The sequence below is a fragment of the Lycorma delicatula genome, chromosome 1, assembly GCF_047948215.1.
Source record: "Lycorma delicatula isolate Av1 chromosome 1, ASM4794821v1, whole genome shotgun sequence".
Classification (NCBI taxonomy): domain Eukaryota; kingdom Metazoa; phylum Arthropoda; class Insecta; order Hemiptera; family Fulgoridae; genus Lycorma; species Lycorma delicatula.
Window position 1 is genome coordinate 144,243,201 of NC_134455.1, and position 19,125 is coordinate 144,262,325.

At 34.8% G+C, this 19,125-nt stretch overlaps 1 protein-coding gene and 1 long non-coding RNA gene across 3 annotated transcripts in view; one reads left to right on the plus strand and one right to left on the minus strand.

Annotated features, from left to right (window-relative positions):
* Caf1-55 (chromatin assembly factor 1 p55 subunit) overlaps positions 1–19,125 on the plus strand; it is a 54,276-nt gene that overhangs the window by 21,509 nt on the left and 13,642 nt on the right. For both annotated transcript variants that reach the window (XM_075363245.1, XM_075363236.1), the window contains exons 5-6: positions 1,382–1,559; positions 6,924–7,118. In XM_075363245.1, coding sequence (XP_075219360.1) covers positions 1,382–1,559; positions 6,924–7,118 — 373 coding nt within the window. The remainder of the gene's footprint in view (positions 1–1,381; positions 1,560–6,923; positions 7,119–19,125) is intronic.
* The window catches only part of LOC142323509 (uncharacterized), a 57,217-nt gene that overhangs the window by 10,178 nt on the left and 27,914 nt on the right, over positions 1–19,125 (minus strand). The window lies entirely within an intron of this gene.

Below are 19,125 nucleotides of genomic sequence, written 5' to 3' on the forward strand. Positions count from 1 at the left end.
CTGCTGTCCTATTCTATTCAGCATTTTTTTCCTGTTGTTATTTTAATTCTGTAAACAACATTTTTGGCCCTATGCAGCTGATCATAAACATGTTCCATTATTGTAGTTTCAAATGTAAGGAAATCTTTAATTTCAAGATCAATTTCTATTTTTGTTTTATTCCACTTATTTTTAAAGGTAATAGTTGTAACCTCACTCCAACTGTACATGAGGTTTTCTTATTTTATGCTTCTAGTTTTTGTTATATCAGCTGATCCTTTGATCCATCAGCAGGTTGATTGAAAAATCAAGAAAAGATGCATCTATTAAATAACTCATAACTCGATTCATCATTTATGGATGGATGAGCAAATGCATTGTCAGTTGTAAGCGAGTTATGTGTTTGGAACATCTTCAAGGACAAAGAACTGATGCAGCCAACTGCCTTTCACAACAAATTGGCCTTTCTGTCCAGATTTATTATTCGTTTCATCTGATCTTTCCCTTTTCTTAATCCTGCTTCCTTGGATTGGATAGGTATCATGAAGATTGTGTCCCACCTTGACTGTTTCTATAATTTAGAAACAGTCAAGGTTGCTTTTAGTAGATGGTGAAGCAGTTATTTAATTGATGACTATGTACAGTCGTCCAAGGACTTTTGATTACACCTACCCAGGGATTACACAAGCCAGACTGAGCTGTCTATTGACAAAGCCCCCACTCTTTCACTAAAATTTTTAACTTAATTGTGCTAAGTTCATCATAATACTCTGACATAAGCAATGACGTTTTAATTACTCTTAGCATCCAAATTTGTTATTATTATCTGGGAACCATTAATTAAATTACAAATTTCCATCAGAATATAACTTGCTATATTAAGGCTTGTACTCACTATTTATTTCAGTAACTTCATATTGATCCATACATTAGGTAAGTCAAATAAAATTATATGCACAGTAGCTGACAAATTCTTGAAGACAAAACAGTAACATCTCACTTAAAATTACAGATCTGCAGTTAATTATTTTTCTTGTACTTATGTTAATTTTTAAAAGTTTATATTCATTTACGTGTCCATTTAGGCAAATTCAATATGCCATAATTAAATAATTTTCACTAATTCTTCTGTATTACAAATTCAGTATGCTTGTTGAAGCTTTATAAAATAAATAAAAAGAGTTCAGAATAATGTTCTTGAATGTTAATCTAGCAAATTGTTTAAACAAAATTTGTAGATTTTTAACCCATAGTTTCAGACTTGCACCACTTTTATTGTTAAATAAAGCTAGAATTATTAATGATGTTTTATTATATCATCACGAAATATAAGCTAACTTAGTTGACAGAAAATGAATGAAATGAGAAGTGTTTGTTTTATTAATTCTTTTTTTCTTTTTAGACTGCGTGGTCACCAGAAAGAAGGCTATGGCTTATCATGGAATCCAAATTTGAATGGGTATTTGCTTAGTGCATCGGATGATCATACTATATGTTTATGGGATATTAATGCTACACCTAAAGAGAATAGAATAATTGATGCAAAAACTATTTTCACTGGACACACAGCTGTGGTTGAAGTAAGTTACTTACTATAGCATTCTGTTTCCTGTATGATTTAAGATTGTATGTAATGGTTTTTATATTTTATTTTTACAGTGGTTTAATTAACTCAGTTTTGCAAGAGTGTATTTACCTTGGCCTAGCCTACACCTTCCTATTACATGCAAAGGTTACATTATGATGCTGTGGTGATTTACATATGAGAAACATAAGTGCATATGTATGTTTTCCATAACTACAACTCCAATAATTTTTTTTATATAGCAATTTGTTACCTTCGAGGACAGACATGCACCACAGGGAATAACTTCAGTCATATTCATATTGCATCCACCGTACTGGCTGTAACAATAATAATCTTTCTATTTCCTTGTGATCTAAAGTCATGCAAATTAGTAATTATAGAAAATAATTATAATTTCTCAGAATCTGGGTGTCAACCCAAATTCCGAGATATTATAATTGTTGGCTTAGAGTAGATGCAGCACCTCAAGAGCTTTACAGAGCTGGATAAGTATGAACAGGTTGCCAAGGTCCTCTGATGCCACCACCAGTGCCAAAACATCAGCAAATCCTATAAGGGTGATCCTCTCTGGGTTAGAGAACCTGAACACCCTTCCTTCCTTTTTCCTGTTTAGCCTCTGGCAATTACCATCAGGCATTACTTCAGAGGATGAATGAGGATGATATATATGAGTGTAAGAGAAGTGTAGTTTTGTACAGTCTCAGGTCGACCATTTCTGAGATGTGCGGTCTCAATGCTTAATATCAGATGATGCATTTCATGTGCTGTATGTCTGCTCAAAATATGAGTAGGCACAGAGGTGGTCAGGGAGCTTGATGAGGGTGTTGGTTCAAGTCTGGATCTCCAGGCTATCTGGAAAATAAGAGATGAGTGACATAATGTTAAAGATTTTTGGCACATGAAAATGTTGCAGAGGGTGTTCAGTGTAGAATAGTAGCCTGGGTGACTAGCCTCTTATTTGGTAAGTTCATGGGTTGATTTATAGGTAAATTTGGATGCTTTGGTATGGTAGGTCAAAATTGCGGTGTTGCGACCTTTGGTAAAGCCTATCAAAGCTAGGAATGGAGGGGATGGTGTGGCGACCAGGATTGTCTTAAGGCAGGTGTCTTCCCCTATGGGGTCAGGATGGGTAGTATATTGTCCTCTCAAAGATTTTGCCCTTGGTATTCAGAAGGTACAGTGGTCTGAACGAGTTAGGAAGTGATGGGTCCCTTTCTGGTTTAGCGAGTAGAACTATGCGCTGTTACTTCTAGGGTTCTGGGAATACATGCTCACTGAGACGCCTGTTGTACTTTAGTTCCAGGGAGACCTCAATATTGGTCTGGGTTGCAGCCTTTAAGGCCACATAAGTTGATCAATAATAAAGGACCTTATCATGTGGAGTCCAGGCCAGGGCTCTCCCAAGTTCGTCCATGGTAAACGGCGGGTGGCTTTTCATGAACCCCATATCTGGGAAGCATCACCTTCCCCACAGGGAATAGGGTGACCACAATAAGGATTAGTTCAGCTTCTCTGGTCGGAGGGGGAACAGTGTTCTTCAGGGACCTTTTCAGAACTATCTTGCAGGGCCTGCCCCAAGGATATTTATCGACCTCATTGATAGATTGAGCCAACACCACCTCTTGCTATCCTTAATGAGGGCATTGAGCTCACTTGTAGTGCTGTTGTTTTGGGCAGCTAGCATCTTCCTAGTTATTTTGGATCGATAATGGAGCATCTTACACTGGACCTTATGGCACTATTCTCTTAATATGGATGGCCTCATTCCACCAGTGTGTAGGGAGTACTACCTAGTAGCAAACCTCCTCAGCAGCACCCTTTGGATAGGCGCTTAACCAGCCACTCTGTTTCTCTATTACTGGGCATAGCATGACAGCCTCAGTCAGGTCAAGATCCCCTAAAAAGGCCTTCTCATCACTGTTTCACACTAACCAAGACTGTATTCTGTCCAAGCACCCACTGGCATCCCATCTTCCAGCATCATGACTAGCCTATGGTTGCTGGCAGTGAATCTTTCCCACACCCTCCAGTTTTGGATTCTATTGGCCAAGCCAGCGCTGGCAAAGGTCAGATCAACCATTGATCCAGTTCCACCCTTATGGAAGGTATGGGCATGTTCTTCATTAATCAGTGTCAGTCCAAGCACAAATGAGATTTTGAGGAGCATCCTGCCTCCTCTGTTCAACCTACGGCATCTCCACTTTGTAGCCCAAGCATTGAAATTGCTGCCAACTATGGCAGGTTGGTACTGCTTGACGTTCCTGGCCAGTTGTAACAAAAGGGTCTTCACTTGGTTGTGGTCGACATTGGGCGATACATAGTGCTATAGTAGAAGATATTACTATGCACGCCTGTACATAACTGCCGGCACTGGAAACCCTGCATATCTGAGAACCAGTGTCGTCCCAGATCGCTGAGTTGTTATCATCAGCCGACTCCCAGCTGCACTTGGATAGATGAGTATAACCCTCACATCCAGCTCCCAGACATTCTGTTTGAGCATAAGGTTCATTGATGAGTATAACCCTCACATCCAGCTCCCAGACATTCTGTTGGAGCATCACATCATCCACCTTCCTACAGAGGTTCAACTTAATTTTCATAATATTCATAATGTAGCGGAGATATTGCACTTCTTACAGTTAGTCTTGCTCCCGCAGCAGTTCTGTTCACAGTTTTGGGACAGTGTGCACTGCTAGTGTAATGCCTGTCAACCCTACAGGTAAGGCACCTGCTGCTGTGGTGGCATGCCGCCGTCCTGTTCGTCAGCTTTGGCATGATCAACACCCCTATGGAACTTAACCCTTGTAGCACCTGTCAAGGCTTTGATAGTATCTGGGCATCAACTTGGTGAGATCAACCGGGCAATTCACCAGACAGATCTTAATTTTACCCTTCTAGATAAGTGTTGTTGCCAAGGCAGACACCAATCTTATGGTAGCCATCCTCAAGTTGCTGTATCCCTCTTTAATGGTCACAAGTTGAAATCACTCTGGTCGGGCATTAAACACAGCCTCCAGGCCAGGTCTGATCTCTTCTAACATTTCCATTTGGAAGTTGTGGATTCTCAACTCCAACAAACTCAGGATCAGGATCAGTTTGGGAACCTTCATCTATCTTGGTGCACAACAAGACCCATTTGCAACAACTGTAACCATATATTTACTGAGCTCCTGACTAGTTAGTATGTCTAACGCCTTGCAGAGGTTGAGACATACAAACGTTGGTGACCAGAATCATCAAATCGCTGTTGCTCGATTTGCTTTTGTGTTCGACTGATATTGCACTTTATTAGCAGACATGAAACTGCACGCAACTTCTCTGCAGTTAACAGATCCGCCATACTACCTCAGGGTGAAACCAAAGAGAATGTTGTTGTCTTCTGACTGTGTTTAAATCTTTCAACTATTAAAATAAGAAGAAAAATGAAGGATAAGAATAATAAAAAATAAAATAGAGAAAAGAATAATAATACAGCAAATAGATAATGGCTTGTCAGCCTGGGAGATAACCAAAAGTTGATTAGAAATATCCATCAAAAATGTGTTGGGCAGCACTTCCTGTTAAAAATTAATCTCAAAAACTGGAGGTTAGAATATGTCCATAAAATGGCAGACTAAAGATGTCCACCACTAGGCAGAAAAACTCAATCTTGTAATTGGTCAACTGTAAAGGAATCAGCACAGTGATCAATCAAAACCTTTTGAACAAGTCCTTTTGTAGAATGCCTCAAGACGTTTTGAACAATACCTTAAAAGATAAAAACGTGTAACACAGATGTATAAAATACATTGTCCTTATAGTGTGTGATATCTTAACGGAAATATCCATACAGCACACACTAATGAAGACACGCAAATACATTACATAAAGCAAAACTCTGCAAAGCATACACAGCGACTCACTCAAGTCCTCATTTGGTATCTACCAAGTCGCAAATCCACCTTGTTCACTTGGCTAACGTGTCTGTTTTCACCACTTGTTACCTTGCAATTTTAACTGCTGTTAATGGAGCACCTCATATTAATAGATATGATAAATTAGATTAATTTTAACCACTCATAGTGTTGAAATTAATTAATTTGCTAGATTTTTATCTGGATTTAAGTTACTGTATTGAACCTTTAAATCTAAAGAAGGTGAAGGGAAATATGAAAGCTTTACAATGGAACAGAATTTGTAACTCATGCTTAAACTTGATTGTACTCTGAATGTATTCCCTAACCAGTGTGCCAAAAAATGTATTCTCACATAGGTATTTCTTTTATTGTAATGTATAAAAGTTGAGATACTCTAAAATCTCTTTCAGTTTTTAAATTTGGATATTAATACAAGGACAACACTGTGAACAATTTTCCATGAATATAATTTCATGAAACTTGTTTGTAATTTCTTCAAACATAAAATATATTTCTTAAACTCCTAAACAGAATTAATTGCTTACTAGGAAAAAGATTGGCAAAAGCAAGGAAAAAATAAGTATCAAATATAATATAAGAATTAGAAATTAATTCTTGAAAATATGGATGTGGAATGTAGCGTTTTATGGTAGTGAGGAGTTGAAGATTAGGTTGGTCGATATCATTTAAAATAAAGAGATCATAGGAGAGAATCAAATTTATGGCATAATGCTGGCAGAAATGAATTAGTTTGACTGGCATCTACTAAAACATCCAGGTTTAGTTTATTTGGAAATAGAGGGGTTTGTAAGAGGGAAACAGTGATTGGAATACATAAAACAGGCAGTTGAGGATGTTATGTAATTATTTGAGATAAAAGTTTAGCACAGAATAAAAGGTAATAGTGAAAAACATTAAATCAGTCAAATAAACTGATGATTCAATATTATTCTATTAATATACATATTAAAAATGTATATTGTGATATTTTATCTAATTGACAAATCCGTCCTGTAAGGTCATCTTACATTATATTGATGCAGCATACAAATACCAAAATCTTTTTATGTTTCCAAATAAAATCAAAATACATTTTGTTATACTTATTTATTAGTGTAGACAAACTGCTTTGAGTTAACATCTTTGTCAGTTAAACTATACTCATTTTCAAATAGAAGTGGTGTGGTTTTCCTTTAGAGAATAGGTTAGATTAAATAATTTATTATTGATTATTTGAGACTGAATTTTTTCTCTAACTTCTATATCTTTTGTTTGATATTAATTTATATTTTTTGTTAAAACATTTAGATTAGAAATAAGATATTTGAATAATGCTTATTGTTATTATTTAATTAAAAGAAAAATAATTTTATGTTATGTTGCTTCATCCTTATTAATGATATCAGTTAAAATAAAATAAAATAAAATTTTTCCCATTTTTTTTTAATACCTTTTAGGATGTTGCTTGGCATTTACTTCATGAATCATTGTTTGGATCTGTGGCTGATGACCAAAAGTTGATGATCTGGGATACTCGTTCCAATAATACTAGTAAACCTTCACATACTGTAGATGCACATACAGCTGAAGTAAACTGCTTGTCATTTAACCCATATTCTGAGTTCATATTGGCTACTGGCAGTGCTGACAAGGTAAATATTGTTAATATTTTCTAGTGTTATTGTTTGTGCTGTAGGGTTTATTTGTTGCATTTTATTAAGCCATCATCTATACAATAGCAAAGAGAGTCGCTTGGCAGGCTGTTCACGGGCTGCTTCCCGACTTGTTGGAAAATGGCTTTGGTGAGTAGTTCTTAAAACCAGGGAAAGATCCTAATGAGGTCGGCAGTTATCGGCCCATCAGCCTCTTGCCAGTAATTGGCAAGTTGCTTAAAGGCTGGTTATGGAATGGCTCTGGGAAAGCATTGAGGTGAACTGTTTTCTAAATAGAGGCCAATATGGCTTCACAAAACTGGTTGGCACTGAGGATTACATCTTAAATGCTCTTGCCGCAGTGGAAAGCGCCAACTGTAAATATGTTTTGGCAATTTTTATAGACATAGAGGCAGCATTTTCTTCCTTGTGTTGGAGTTCTGCCCTCTATGAGTTGGAACACTGCAATGTTCCTGTAGCCAAGCAGGCCGTAGTACATGAGTACACCACAACTAAGGGAAGATCCCTGTACAAGTTTATACGGGATCTGGGGGGATGGTATGCCTGCAGTTCGTTTTTAAGGGTAACGGGTGCCCAGTTACTTACCAACCATGTTAATTTGAACCAATATCTGTTTTGGTTCCACCTGGCAGTTGATGAGCTGTATGTCTGTAGGGAGGTCCAGTCAGATGAACACCTGATGTTTGACTGCCCTGTTCTTTGAGGGGGGGGGGGATCAGAGACCCAGATCACCCTGGAACTTAGAGGTCAAGGGGAAAATTGGCCAGTCACAAGCGGCGAGTCAATGTGGCAAGAGCTGTATTGTTGGACCTTGTGAGAGTTTGTAGATGTGGTTGCTATGTTCAACTGACATCAGTAGTTTACTTAAGGCCCTGTAAACTACTGTGTTCAATAGTTTACTCCTAACGCACTGCTGTGGGAAGCTAACCTTGAGATATATGGCTGACCACCAGTCAGTTAGGGCTCCGAGTGCCTTAATATGGTGGACAGGTACTTGCTGGCATTCAGCGACTTATGTGTGGCAGCGAATTGCTGTCTAGACAAAGTAAATTTTAATTTATGGATGTCATATATATTTTTAGTAGTTGATGGGGTGCACCTACCCATGTTAGTAAATATATGGCAAGTGAACGGATAGGACACGTAAGCCGGTGGTGGTGTATGGCACCATGCTTAGTCCGCTCATGCCATAAAGGTGAGCTTTAGCAGCTATTTAGGGCACTGGTCACTAAACTGTTTTGAGGCTCAGTAGCCGTTTGTGGCACAGACATTCAGTCTTGTGCTTTAGGGCAACTGAATGGGGTGATGGCAGAAGAAATGCCAAGCAAATCAAATACAATAACACAGTCTGTGTATTAAATAACTATACTTGTATAAAATTTTGCACAATTGGTGGTTTCTTTGTCTAATAAGATTACATTTAATCTCAAAATCTGGGTTTATTACCCCTATTAGTATCTGCTTTTTCATTAACATTTTGTTAAAAATTCTTCTCACAAATAGATAATAATTTTAGTAGTAAATTATATTTTAACAGAGGAAGAATTTTTAATGTAATTATACATTTTTTAAATCTTAAAATTTTTAATTTGTTTTTTAACATAAATATATTGTCCAATTATAATTTTAATCAGTTTTTCTTTTCTTTTTTTCCTATCAGGAAATTCCAACATAGACTTGTGTATGTCGTCTATAAACACATGAAAAAATGAGAATATAATTAACTCATCAGATATGTATTTTTATTAACTCATCAGACATGAAACATTGATGATAAAATACTAATTGTTTTCCTTCTGATTTTATTATTTTTTTTTAAAAAAAGCTTTCCTTTCTTATTGAAAGGAAAGCTGATCATTGAACAATTGAAATATCACCTTTTTTTTTTCTTTTCTGTTTAGCCTCCGGAACCACTGTAAGGTATTACTTCAGAGGATGATATGTATGAATGTAAATGAAGTGTAGTCTTATACAGTCTCAGGTCGACTATTCCTGAGATGTGTGGTTAATTGAAACCCAACCACCAAAGAACACTGGTATCCACAACCTAGTATTCAAATCCGAATAAAAGTAACTGCCTTTACTAAGATTTGAACCTTAGAACTCTTGTCTTCAAAATCAGCTGATTTGCGATGATGAGTTCACCACTAGATCAACCCAGTGGGGTATTCAAATATCACCAGTTTTGATTTTTATTTTTTAATTGAGCAGGGTGAGAGTATAATCTCTTTTGGGGGACAAGAAATATGATCTATATGATTTTAATTATTTTTAAGTAGAATACAGTTTGAAAAAGAAATATTCAGTTATTGAATTTTTAATTTAGTCTTAATTTTATGGAACAGAAGGTTGTTATCCTTAGGAGTCAAAGGAATCTGAATATTTTAGACTCCATAATTTTTTTTTATAAAAAAGAGGGAGCTTAAATATCACATTGTTTCAAGCTTTCTAAGTAAGGAAGCTGGGAACTGAAATTCGTTTAAACAGGAAGATGTGATCCTTTAGGATAGTGATTCTCATCATTTTTAGCTCTACGACCTCCAAAAAGTAAAAAAATATATAATGAATTTTCATAACCCCCCAATCATAACCCAATGAAATCTAGTTAAAACTATTTAGCTGTGTTGATAGTGGGAGGTATGAACATACACATTTGAAGTGTACAAACATGAGCAATTTATAGGTTCCAACTTGATGAGTATATGCTCTTTGTAATTTGGTTTGCCTGTTTAATGTTTGCTGTGACAACGTCATGTTTGAACATGCATATGATATGTTCGAACACTTGCCGTAGTATAAAAGATCTGTAAGGGATTGCAGAATGTTTTGAATGCAAAGCGTGCGCCTGGTTTCTTTATTTAAATTTTGAAAGTGTAGTTTTATTGAAAATAATAATTGAATTTTCAGTTTATGATCAAATGGTGTAACTGGTGTTTTCAATTAAATTTGAATGCAAAATAGATAAGTTTGTGAAAAAATGAAGTAAGTCATCTACATCCACTGAATTGGTTGGTAAAAAAACAAGATTGTACAAAGTCAGTTAATTAAATTATGGTTTTACCTCATTGGATGGAAAGCCACAGTGCATTGTTTGCTTTCAAGTCCTCTCAGATGAAAGCATAAAGCCATAAAAATTAATTTGACACTTGGAAACTAAACATCCAGGTCATAAAAGAAAGAAAATTACATATTTTGAAAAAGCCTCAGCTTCTATTTGTAATCAAGCCCTACTGATAAAAATACATTTGAAGCATCTTATCTTGTAGCATTAAGAGTAGTTAAGACAACCAAACCCCATACAGTCGCAGAAAACCTCATAATGCCTAACAATTGATATGGTCAGTGCTTTAATAGGCGTGGAAGATACGAAAAGATTGAAAAACTTCAGCTTTATAACAATACTGTACCAGGGTGAACCGATGACATGGCTGCCGATGTTCACAAACAGATAATTCAGCAAGTAAGTTCAAGTGTATTTTTTAGTATTCAGTTTGATGAATCAACAGATGTGGCAAACATTTCTCATTTTTATGTTTTGTGAGATATGAATGCGATAGGGACAGATCAGTCAAAGAAAATTTGTTGTTTTGCAAATCAATACCTGATCATATAACAGTACATGTCTTTTTAATGTTTTTATGATGCTACTAGAACCTATAGTATAGATTAGACAAAATGTATTGCAGTTCTTAGAGCTGGTGCAAAGGTGATAACAGGAAAGAACAGTGGATTTCTGAAAAAATTTAAAAAATCATCTTATACCAAGGGCGGAATGGATTCACTGCATTCTTCACAGACATGGTCTTACCACAAAAAATATGTCAGAAAATCTCAATCAAATTCTTAGTAACTCTGTAAAAATAGTTAATTTTATTAAAAGTTAACCATTACAGGAGAGGCTGTTTGCTAAACATGTAATGAAATTGGTAAAAAGAAAAATCTCTTCTTTTTCATACAGAAGTCAGATGATTGTTGCGGGGGTAAGTGTTAACCTGGTTATTAGAATTGTGAGATGACTTAATATTTTTCTAGGATAAACAAATGTCTTTTTCAATGTGTTTACAGAATAATGAGTATGTGATAATACATCAGCTTACTTAGCTGATGTATTATCGCATTTAAAATTTTATTAATAACAAAGTTCATGCTTTCATTAAGAAGCTTGATATCTGGATATTTGCCTTGTAAAAATTTTGATACATTTCCATTTACTTCTGAGATTATGTTGAGAAAAATTTGGATGAAGAAGATACTATTATTCATTCAGTTTGGATAGCATAAAGATGCATATGTGTGAGCTAAAAATTCAGTTGGCAGAGTATTTCCTGGATGATAGAAAAAATTTCTGGAAGAGATAGGTACTGAATCCATTTAGTGAAAACTTTGTAGCAGTTGCAAAATTACCAGTTGATATTCACAACCAACTCCTTGCAATGTCTGCTGATAAAACCTTACAACTAACTAGAATTCACTTCTGAAGATTTTGGTACATTTTGGCCTGCTTGTCGAAGTGAATGTGGAAATTTAGTCACAGAAGCATTGAAAATATATATAATATATAGGAATCATCTTTTATCACTTGAAAACAATTTGCTTTTGTGGGTTTCTAAAATAAACCCACCGATGGAGAAAGTTTTAAATGAAAAACAAACGCAACCATCTCATTAATTTGTTTTCTTTACATGTGTACTTTTAAATGTATGTAAAATGTTTACAATAAATGATTTTTTCTCATGAATGAGATGATTTCATTATTGTTTATGTGTAGTCGTAGGCTAATTTTGCGACCCCCCTTTCATATTGCCACCTCCACAAGGTTGAGAAACGCTGCTTTAGGATATTGTTTTTTCTAAAACAAAACCATTTCGAAAAATAATGGTTTATTAAATTACTGTTTATTAAATTTTATTTGAGGCCAGAGGCCTTTGGGAAACAAGAGATGAGAATCTTTTGTACACCATTGTTTTTGTTTTCTGAAGCTAAAACATAGTTTGAAAAAAAATCAAAATTTTTGATATCACAATATTTCAAATTTTATTTACTTAGAAGAATTAATGAGTTTGAACCTCTTTGTGTTTTCAATTTTTTTATTTTTTTAAACTTTGCAATGAAACTTTCAATGAAAAAGTTTGCCTCCACTGTAATATTTTTGATTGTGCTATATCTGAATAACAGTTTTTGTGCCAACCTCAATGGCGTGAGTGGTAGCATCTCGGCCTTTCATCCAGAAGTCCCAGGTTCGAATCCCGGTCAGACATGGCATTTTCACGCACTACAAAAATTTCATTCATCTCATCCTCTGAAGCAATACCTAACAGTGGTCCCAGAGGTTAACAAAAAAATAAATAAATAAAATAACAGTTTCTGTAGTCACATCATACTTCCCTCCATTGCATGTGGTGTTGAATTGAATACACAGATGATTTCAGTTCTCAGTCAGTACATTTTGATAAGGCAATTAATGCTCAGACATTTGGTTTAAACCATATGCTGTTACTGAATTAACGCCCACAGAAAAAGTTATTCTAATTGAAATTCACAGATGAATGTATATCATTTATGGTGACCATTGAGTTGATGTGGTGCAGTAAGACGTTGCTTAAAGCACATATAAGTTGAAGAAGTGGGATAAGAAGATTTCATAACTAACCACAAACTGGAAGGCCTGTTCCTTCAAATTATTAGCTTCATCAAGCTTGGTTTGAAGAGCTGATTCTCGTAAATTACATCAAACAAAAATAAGTTCCTGTTAAGTAGAGAATTTCTGAGTAGGCTACAATAGAGGAAAATGAGGACTTCTTAAAGATCATTGCAACTGATGAAACTGGACCATCATTTTGAACCTGATAGCAAAGAACAGTCTGCAGAATACCGCTGTAAGGGTAAATTCACCTGTTGAAAAATAAAATTCATAGCTCAGACTTCTGTTGGGAAGATCATTTTGACTGGTTTTAGGAATATGGGATGTGCTAATGCAGATTTTCGTGACAAGACAAAAGAACAATAAAATTTAAATGGTAGATTGAAACTTATTGACTGAAAGACAAGGATGAGATGCATCAGAATAAGAAGTGAAACACATCTTTAACATGACAATGCTAGGTCTTGCACAAGTGCAACAACAAAAGATACAGTTCAATACCTGGGTTTTCAAGTACGAGGTGCTACCCAAAAGTTCAGGGAATTTGAATTTCGTGCGCGAACCATTGCTGGTACGACCTGCTGTCACTAGATATGGCTAACAGTACTCTTGTGAATCAGTCTTCCAACAGCTGTGACAGTAAGAGGCTGCATTGTTGGTTTTCTTGTAGTTGTGTAACATGTTTTACTGCTTTGGCGAACTTCTAAATGGCAGATTTTAAAGAGCAAAGAACCTGCATCAAATTTTGCTTAATGCTTAAAAAAACTGGTGCAGAAACCCATCACATGCTTGTGGAAGCATTTGGTGACAATGCTATGAGTAAAAGTAAAACTTTTTGTGGTACAAACGATTCAAAGATGGACGAACGACAGCTGATGACTATGAGCGTTCAGGAAGACCATCAACAAGTGCAACACTGAAAAACATCACGAAAGTGCAAGAGGCTATTGTTGCAGATCGTAGACAAACAATCCATGATATTTGTGCAATCGTAAATATGTCATATGGATCCGTGGAACGCTCTTGTCAGACAATTTGAACATGAGACGCATTACTGCAAAATTCGTACCGAGACTGTTGAACAGCGACCAGAAACAAAATCGTGTAGCTGTCTGTAGTGAATTGAAAAATTAAGCAAGACCTTAACTTCATCTCCAACATCATAACTCGTGATGAGACATGGGTGTACGGGTATGACCCTGAAACTAAGCAGCAGTTGTCGCAGTGGAAGTCGCCAAGTTCGCAGCAACGTGAAGTCCATGATGATTGTTTTTTCCGACAACAAAGGCATTATCTATAAGGAATTTGTTCCTCTTGTTCAAAGTGTCAATGGGATGTTCTATTGCGAAGTTTTGAAGTGATTACGTGAAAGCATTAGGCACAAACGTTCAGATCTGTGGAGTAACAACAGCTAGGTTCTGCACCTTGACAATGCACCCGCGCACACATCGCTAGCCGTTCAGAATTTCTTAGCTTCCAAAAAGATGGTAGTGATTCCCCACCCACCCTATTCGCCTGACCTTGCACGGTGCAATTTTTTTCTCTTTCCGAAAAAAAAATTTCAATTGAAAGACCGTCGTTTTAACACAATTGATGAGATTCAGAAAGAAATGCAGAATGTGCTTTGAACACTTACACCTGCAAACTTCCAGGGATGCATGGAATCATGGGAAAAACGCTGGGTTCACTATATCAGTGCCTAAGGGGATTACTTTAAAGGAGACAGTGGAAATTATAAGTTATGGTAAGCTATTTTATTTTTATAGTAAAATTCCCTGAACTTTTGGGTAACACCTCGTATTGGTGTATTCACCATACATCCCAGATTTGGGTGGTTGTGATCTTTGTCTATTACCAAAACTAAAGGAACATGTGAAGAATCAGCGTTAAAGCTGCTATGACTAGTGAAATTTGTAGTCAATAAATGGTTTTGAAGCCAAAACATCAATTTTTTTTATTAAAGGATGAATTTAAAAAACTAGAGTGGCATTGACAGAAGTACATTGAGGTGTGAGTTTATTTTGTAGAAAAATAAATATATAGCTTTGAAAGTAAAGGGATCAGTGTGTTTTTTCCATTAAAATATTTTTTCCGAATAAGTTTCTATTTAAGTGAAGGCAACACTTATCAGCCTACCCTCATTATATATGCTTTGAACTTAGGAAGTAGTAGATTTTAAGTAATATAGTAGTTTTTTATATTAGTTAAGTCATTTTTAACATTACCCGGGACAAATTAACACTTTTAGAGTTAACATTTACCCAAAAATATCTAAATCACTTTACCTGTTTGGAACTCACTTAAAATAACAATATTACTATTGACTTATTTTTTAGTTGTTTCCTAAGAAAGATGCTTTAATGGGATTTATTTCCTTAATTGCATTCAAACAGAGAACTAAATCTACGTAAGTGTTGATCTGGTCTTGGCCATTTTGTTAATTATAATGGACTGAATTACAAATAAAGAATCAAAATTTGAGTGGGTGTTGCAGATAGTATAGCCATTGATATTGTTGATGATATAGAAGTCAGAAGTTTTAGGCGGTATGATTAGTCATGTTTTACTGATAATGTACTGGACTGGATTCTTGTACAGAGCTGTAAGAAAAGACATCGTATTCCCTTGAAGAATATGGAAGAATTATAATAAATAATCTTGTGAATAAGACTGGTACTTGGTATTGATCCAGTAAGAATAGGTTGATACCCAATTACAGGTACGTAATGATGACTGTGTTTTGTAATCAGCAGATTTCGAAATCAAGAGTTCTATGGTTCAAATCTTAGTAAAGACAGTTACTATTATACAGATTTGAATACTATATCGTGGTTACCAGTCTTCTTTAGTGGTTGGATTTCAATTAACCACACATCTCAGGAATGGTTGACCTGAGACTGTACAAGACTTCACTTCATTACATTCATACATATATCCTCTGAAGTAATACCTTATGGTGGTTCCAGAGGCTAAACAGAGAAATAGAAATGAATTTTGTAGTGTATATAAAAATGTTGATGTGTTTCTGGAATTTGAACGAAGAACCATTCAGTTGAATGACATCACTCACCATAGAGGTTGACAAAGTTAGCCAGAGAATTTGTTTATAGGTTGTGCAGATTTCTAATTATTAGTTTGACATTTGAGAGTAAAAATTCTTATGGAGAGAGGTTCATTATTTGTTTGTGTCTAAATTTTAAAATGGAACATAAAGCAGAATTAGATTTTATTTAAAAATTAGACAAAACAACTGTTAAAAAGTTTGTAATGTTAAATGTTATTTATGGTTGATGTTTATTGAGAATTTAAACATGTTTGTCATATAAATAGTTAAAAGAAAGGTAAGGGTCAGTAGAGGACAATGAGTGGGTAGGTTGTTCTTGAACTTCCTGAACACAAAAATTAGCAGAATTAATCCAAAACGTTTGTCAAAGATTTTTGCCAAAGATTGAACTTTGAATTTCCAACCAAATGTTTGAAGAAATATCAGGAGTTAATAGAGAGGAAAGAACAAGGTTTTAATTAAGATTTAAAAACAGTTATGTTTTTCATATTGTTAATGGAAAACAATCATAGGTATGTGTTACATTGACTGCTAAATTCATTAAAAATAGTAGCTGGTAAAAATCCTAGTGAAATCATTAAAGATTTCTGTTGGGTGTTTTAACCTATTGAATGATGAAATTTGGTACTTCATGTGCAAGGTAATAAAAAATCAGTAAGTGAGACTATGCAACATTGCTAATGAAAATAATACTGATTTGCATTTCTTAATGACAAAGATATCATAAATCTGTGCCAGATAATCAGACCATAAATGATCATTTTTATAAAAAAAATTGGTGATGCAATTGAATCATCATATTAAGCCTGATATTTTGGAAAATGGGACTGCATGGCAATGCATAGTAGTTTCAGTCACTTTCTAGTTTCTTTATTAGCCAAAAAATGAGAAATCCATTCTACCTTTTCATCAGATTATGCATTTTTTATTTCCTAAAATAATGATATTTATTGAAAGACACAAGATTTGAGGATGTCTTGTCAATTCAGAAGACTGATAAGTAAACTAAATAAAGGAAGCATATCTCAGGCATTTGATTGGACATATGACTGAAGATCACCAATGTTGTAACTCTGTTCATGGCGTAAATCCACATCAAATGAAGCAATCGCAGCTCGGGTGGGTGCCAGCATTCCCAATTGACTACGAACTTTATTTGCATCGTTGTAAATGCCTTCTCTAAATTCAGACAAAAGTGAATATTTAACCTAACAAAGGATTTTTTGGTCATTATGAAGGGATATTATTTTCTGTGTATTTGGTTATTTCGACTTTTTTTGTTTGCATAGTCTTAAGTCTATCTGGGCTATAAGAAAGTTGGGTGTTTTAATTTATTTACTGTAAGTCATCCTTTGTGGTGGCTTTTCTTTTTTTAATAATATACAGATGTTTTAGCTGTTAAATATAATTCAAAGAAATTTGTTAATCAGTTGTGATTTTGTTTATATTGGCAACGGCCATACGGGCTCTTTGTGATTGGTCATTGTGTTTGACAGCGGCCATCTTGCATTGATCTGATTGGTTTTCCTTTGTTTACATTTCCAAATTAAAAATAGATGAAAACAATCTTTGATGCGGGTTATATATCGTGCTAAAATTTGAGCTCAATCGGTGCAGAACATTTTGAGTTTTTGAAGCGTGCACAAACGAACTTAACATTTATATATATATATATATATATATAGTGATTCATTCTATATATATATATATACATGAATGAAAGATTTTAATTTAGTTCACATTAAATACATTAATTAAATATATTTAAACATCAATTTTTTTCTTATTGAGATATTGATGACATAAATGAAGTAAATCATACTGATTGAGTAATAAACTAGTTATTTGTAGTTTTTAGATTAAATGTAGTTACTTTCTTTTTTAAATTACTTCAATACTCCTTTTATTTCTACTACTAAAAGTTTATGATTACTATCAAAATCAGCTCCAAGCACCTATGCAGTTTTCATCATTTCTGGATCGTTTATAGGTATAGTAGATGTGATATGTGTTTTATTTTATGAAATAACTTATGAAGGCTTTTCCCATGTATGGGGATTCTTTCTTAGTTTTTTAAACAAGGATTTTTATGAACATTTTATTTTCCTTATAAAACTCATTTAACCTTTATCTCCCTTTATTTTGAATGCCTTTTTTTTCTTTTTTTTTCTTTCCTGTTTAGCCTCCGGTAACTACCGTTTAGATAATTCTTCAGAGGATGAATGAGGATGATATGTGTGAGTGTAAATGAAGTGTAGTCTTGTACATTCTCAGTTCGACCATTCCTGAGATGTGTGGTTAATTGAAACCCAACCACCAAAGAACACCGGTATCCACGATCTAGTATTCAAATCCATGTAAAAATAACTGGCTTTACTAGGACTTGAACGCTGTAACTCTCGACTTCCAGCTGATTTGGGAAGACGCGTTAACCACTAGACCAACCCGGTGGGTTTATTATTTTGAATGCCTAGTCTGTGCTTTCCCCACTTCTTAAACTTCCCATACTTCCCCAATCAAATACATTCTAGACATCCATTATCCTATTACAATCTCTATTTTCCCCTTTCCTTCTCTTTTATTTGTTCTTACATCATTTCAGCCATATCATCTGTGTACTATTGGTAAATAATACACTTGTATTGAAAGCAAAATCTTTGGGCTTATTCCTTCAAGGCAGCAAATGTCCTGTCATTGGTAAAAGAGTCTAATTTTTTTTTTAGAAAAACATTTTTTATTTCTGTTTTTTACAATGAATACTGCCTCAATTCTTTCTTTTTTATTTTCTGAACAGTGCATTGCTGAACTGTAATATTGTCATTAACCTCATATTTTTCTTCCGATCCCACTTCACTTACATGCTTGTAAGAGTGTCTCTTGTTGCTACAACTTTAAGTTGGTTTCTCTCCCCCTCTTGATCCAAATGGAAGATAATTTATTTTTGGAACATTTAACGAATGAAGTTATGCTGTGCTATGATGCTTAAACTTGGAGAAACATTGGTTTAGTTTTGGGTTCTGTTGCTTTTACATAAATTAGTTGTTCTTAACATGACAGCTGTGCTCCAAAGCCCCTCCAAAATTGATTTGAGTGAAGTAATTCTTAGTCCAGCTGCTAATCTTCAACACATTCAACTTGAGAAGCTAATCAGTAGCTAAGCAACCACCAACATTGTATGCAAGCCCCATCACTAGTATTTTATTTTGTTTTCTTTGAAATTATAATAAATAAACAATCAAGAAGTAAATTAAACTATACAGATATAAATATAAAAATAATTT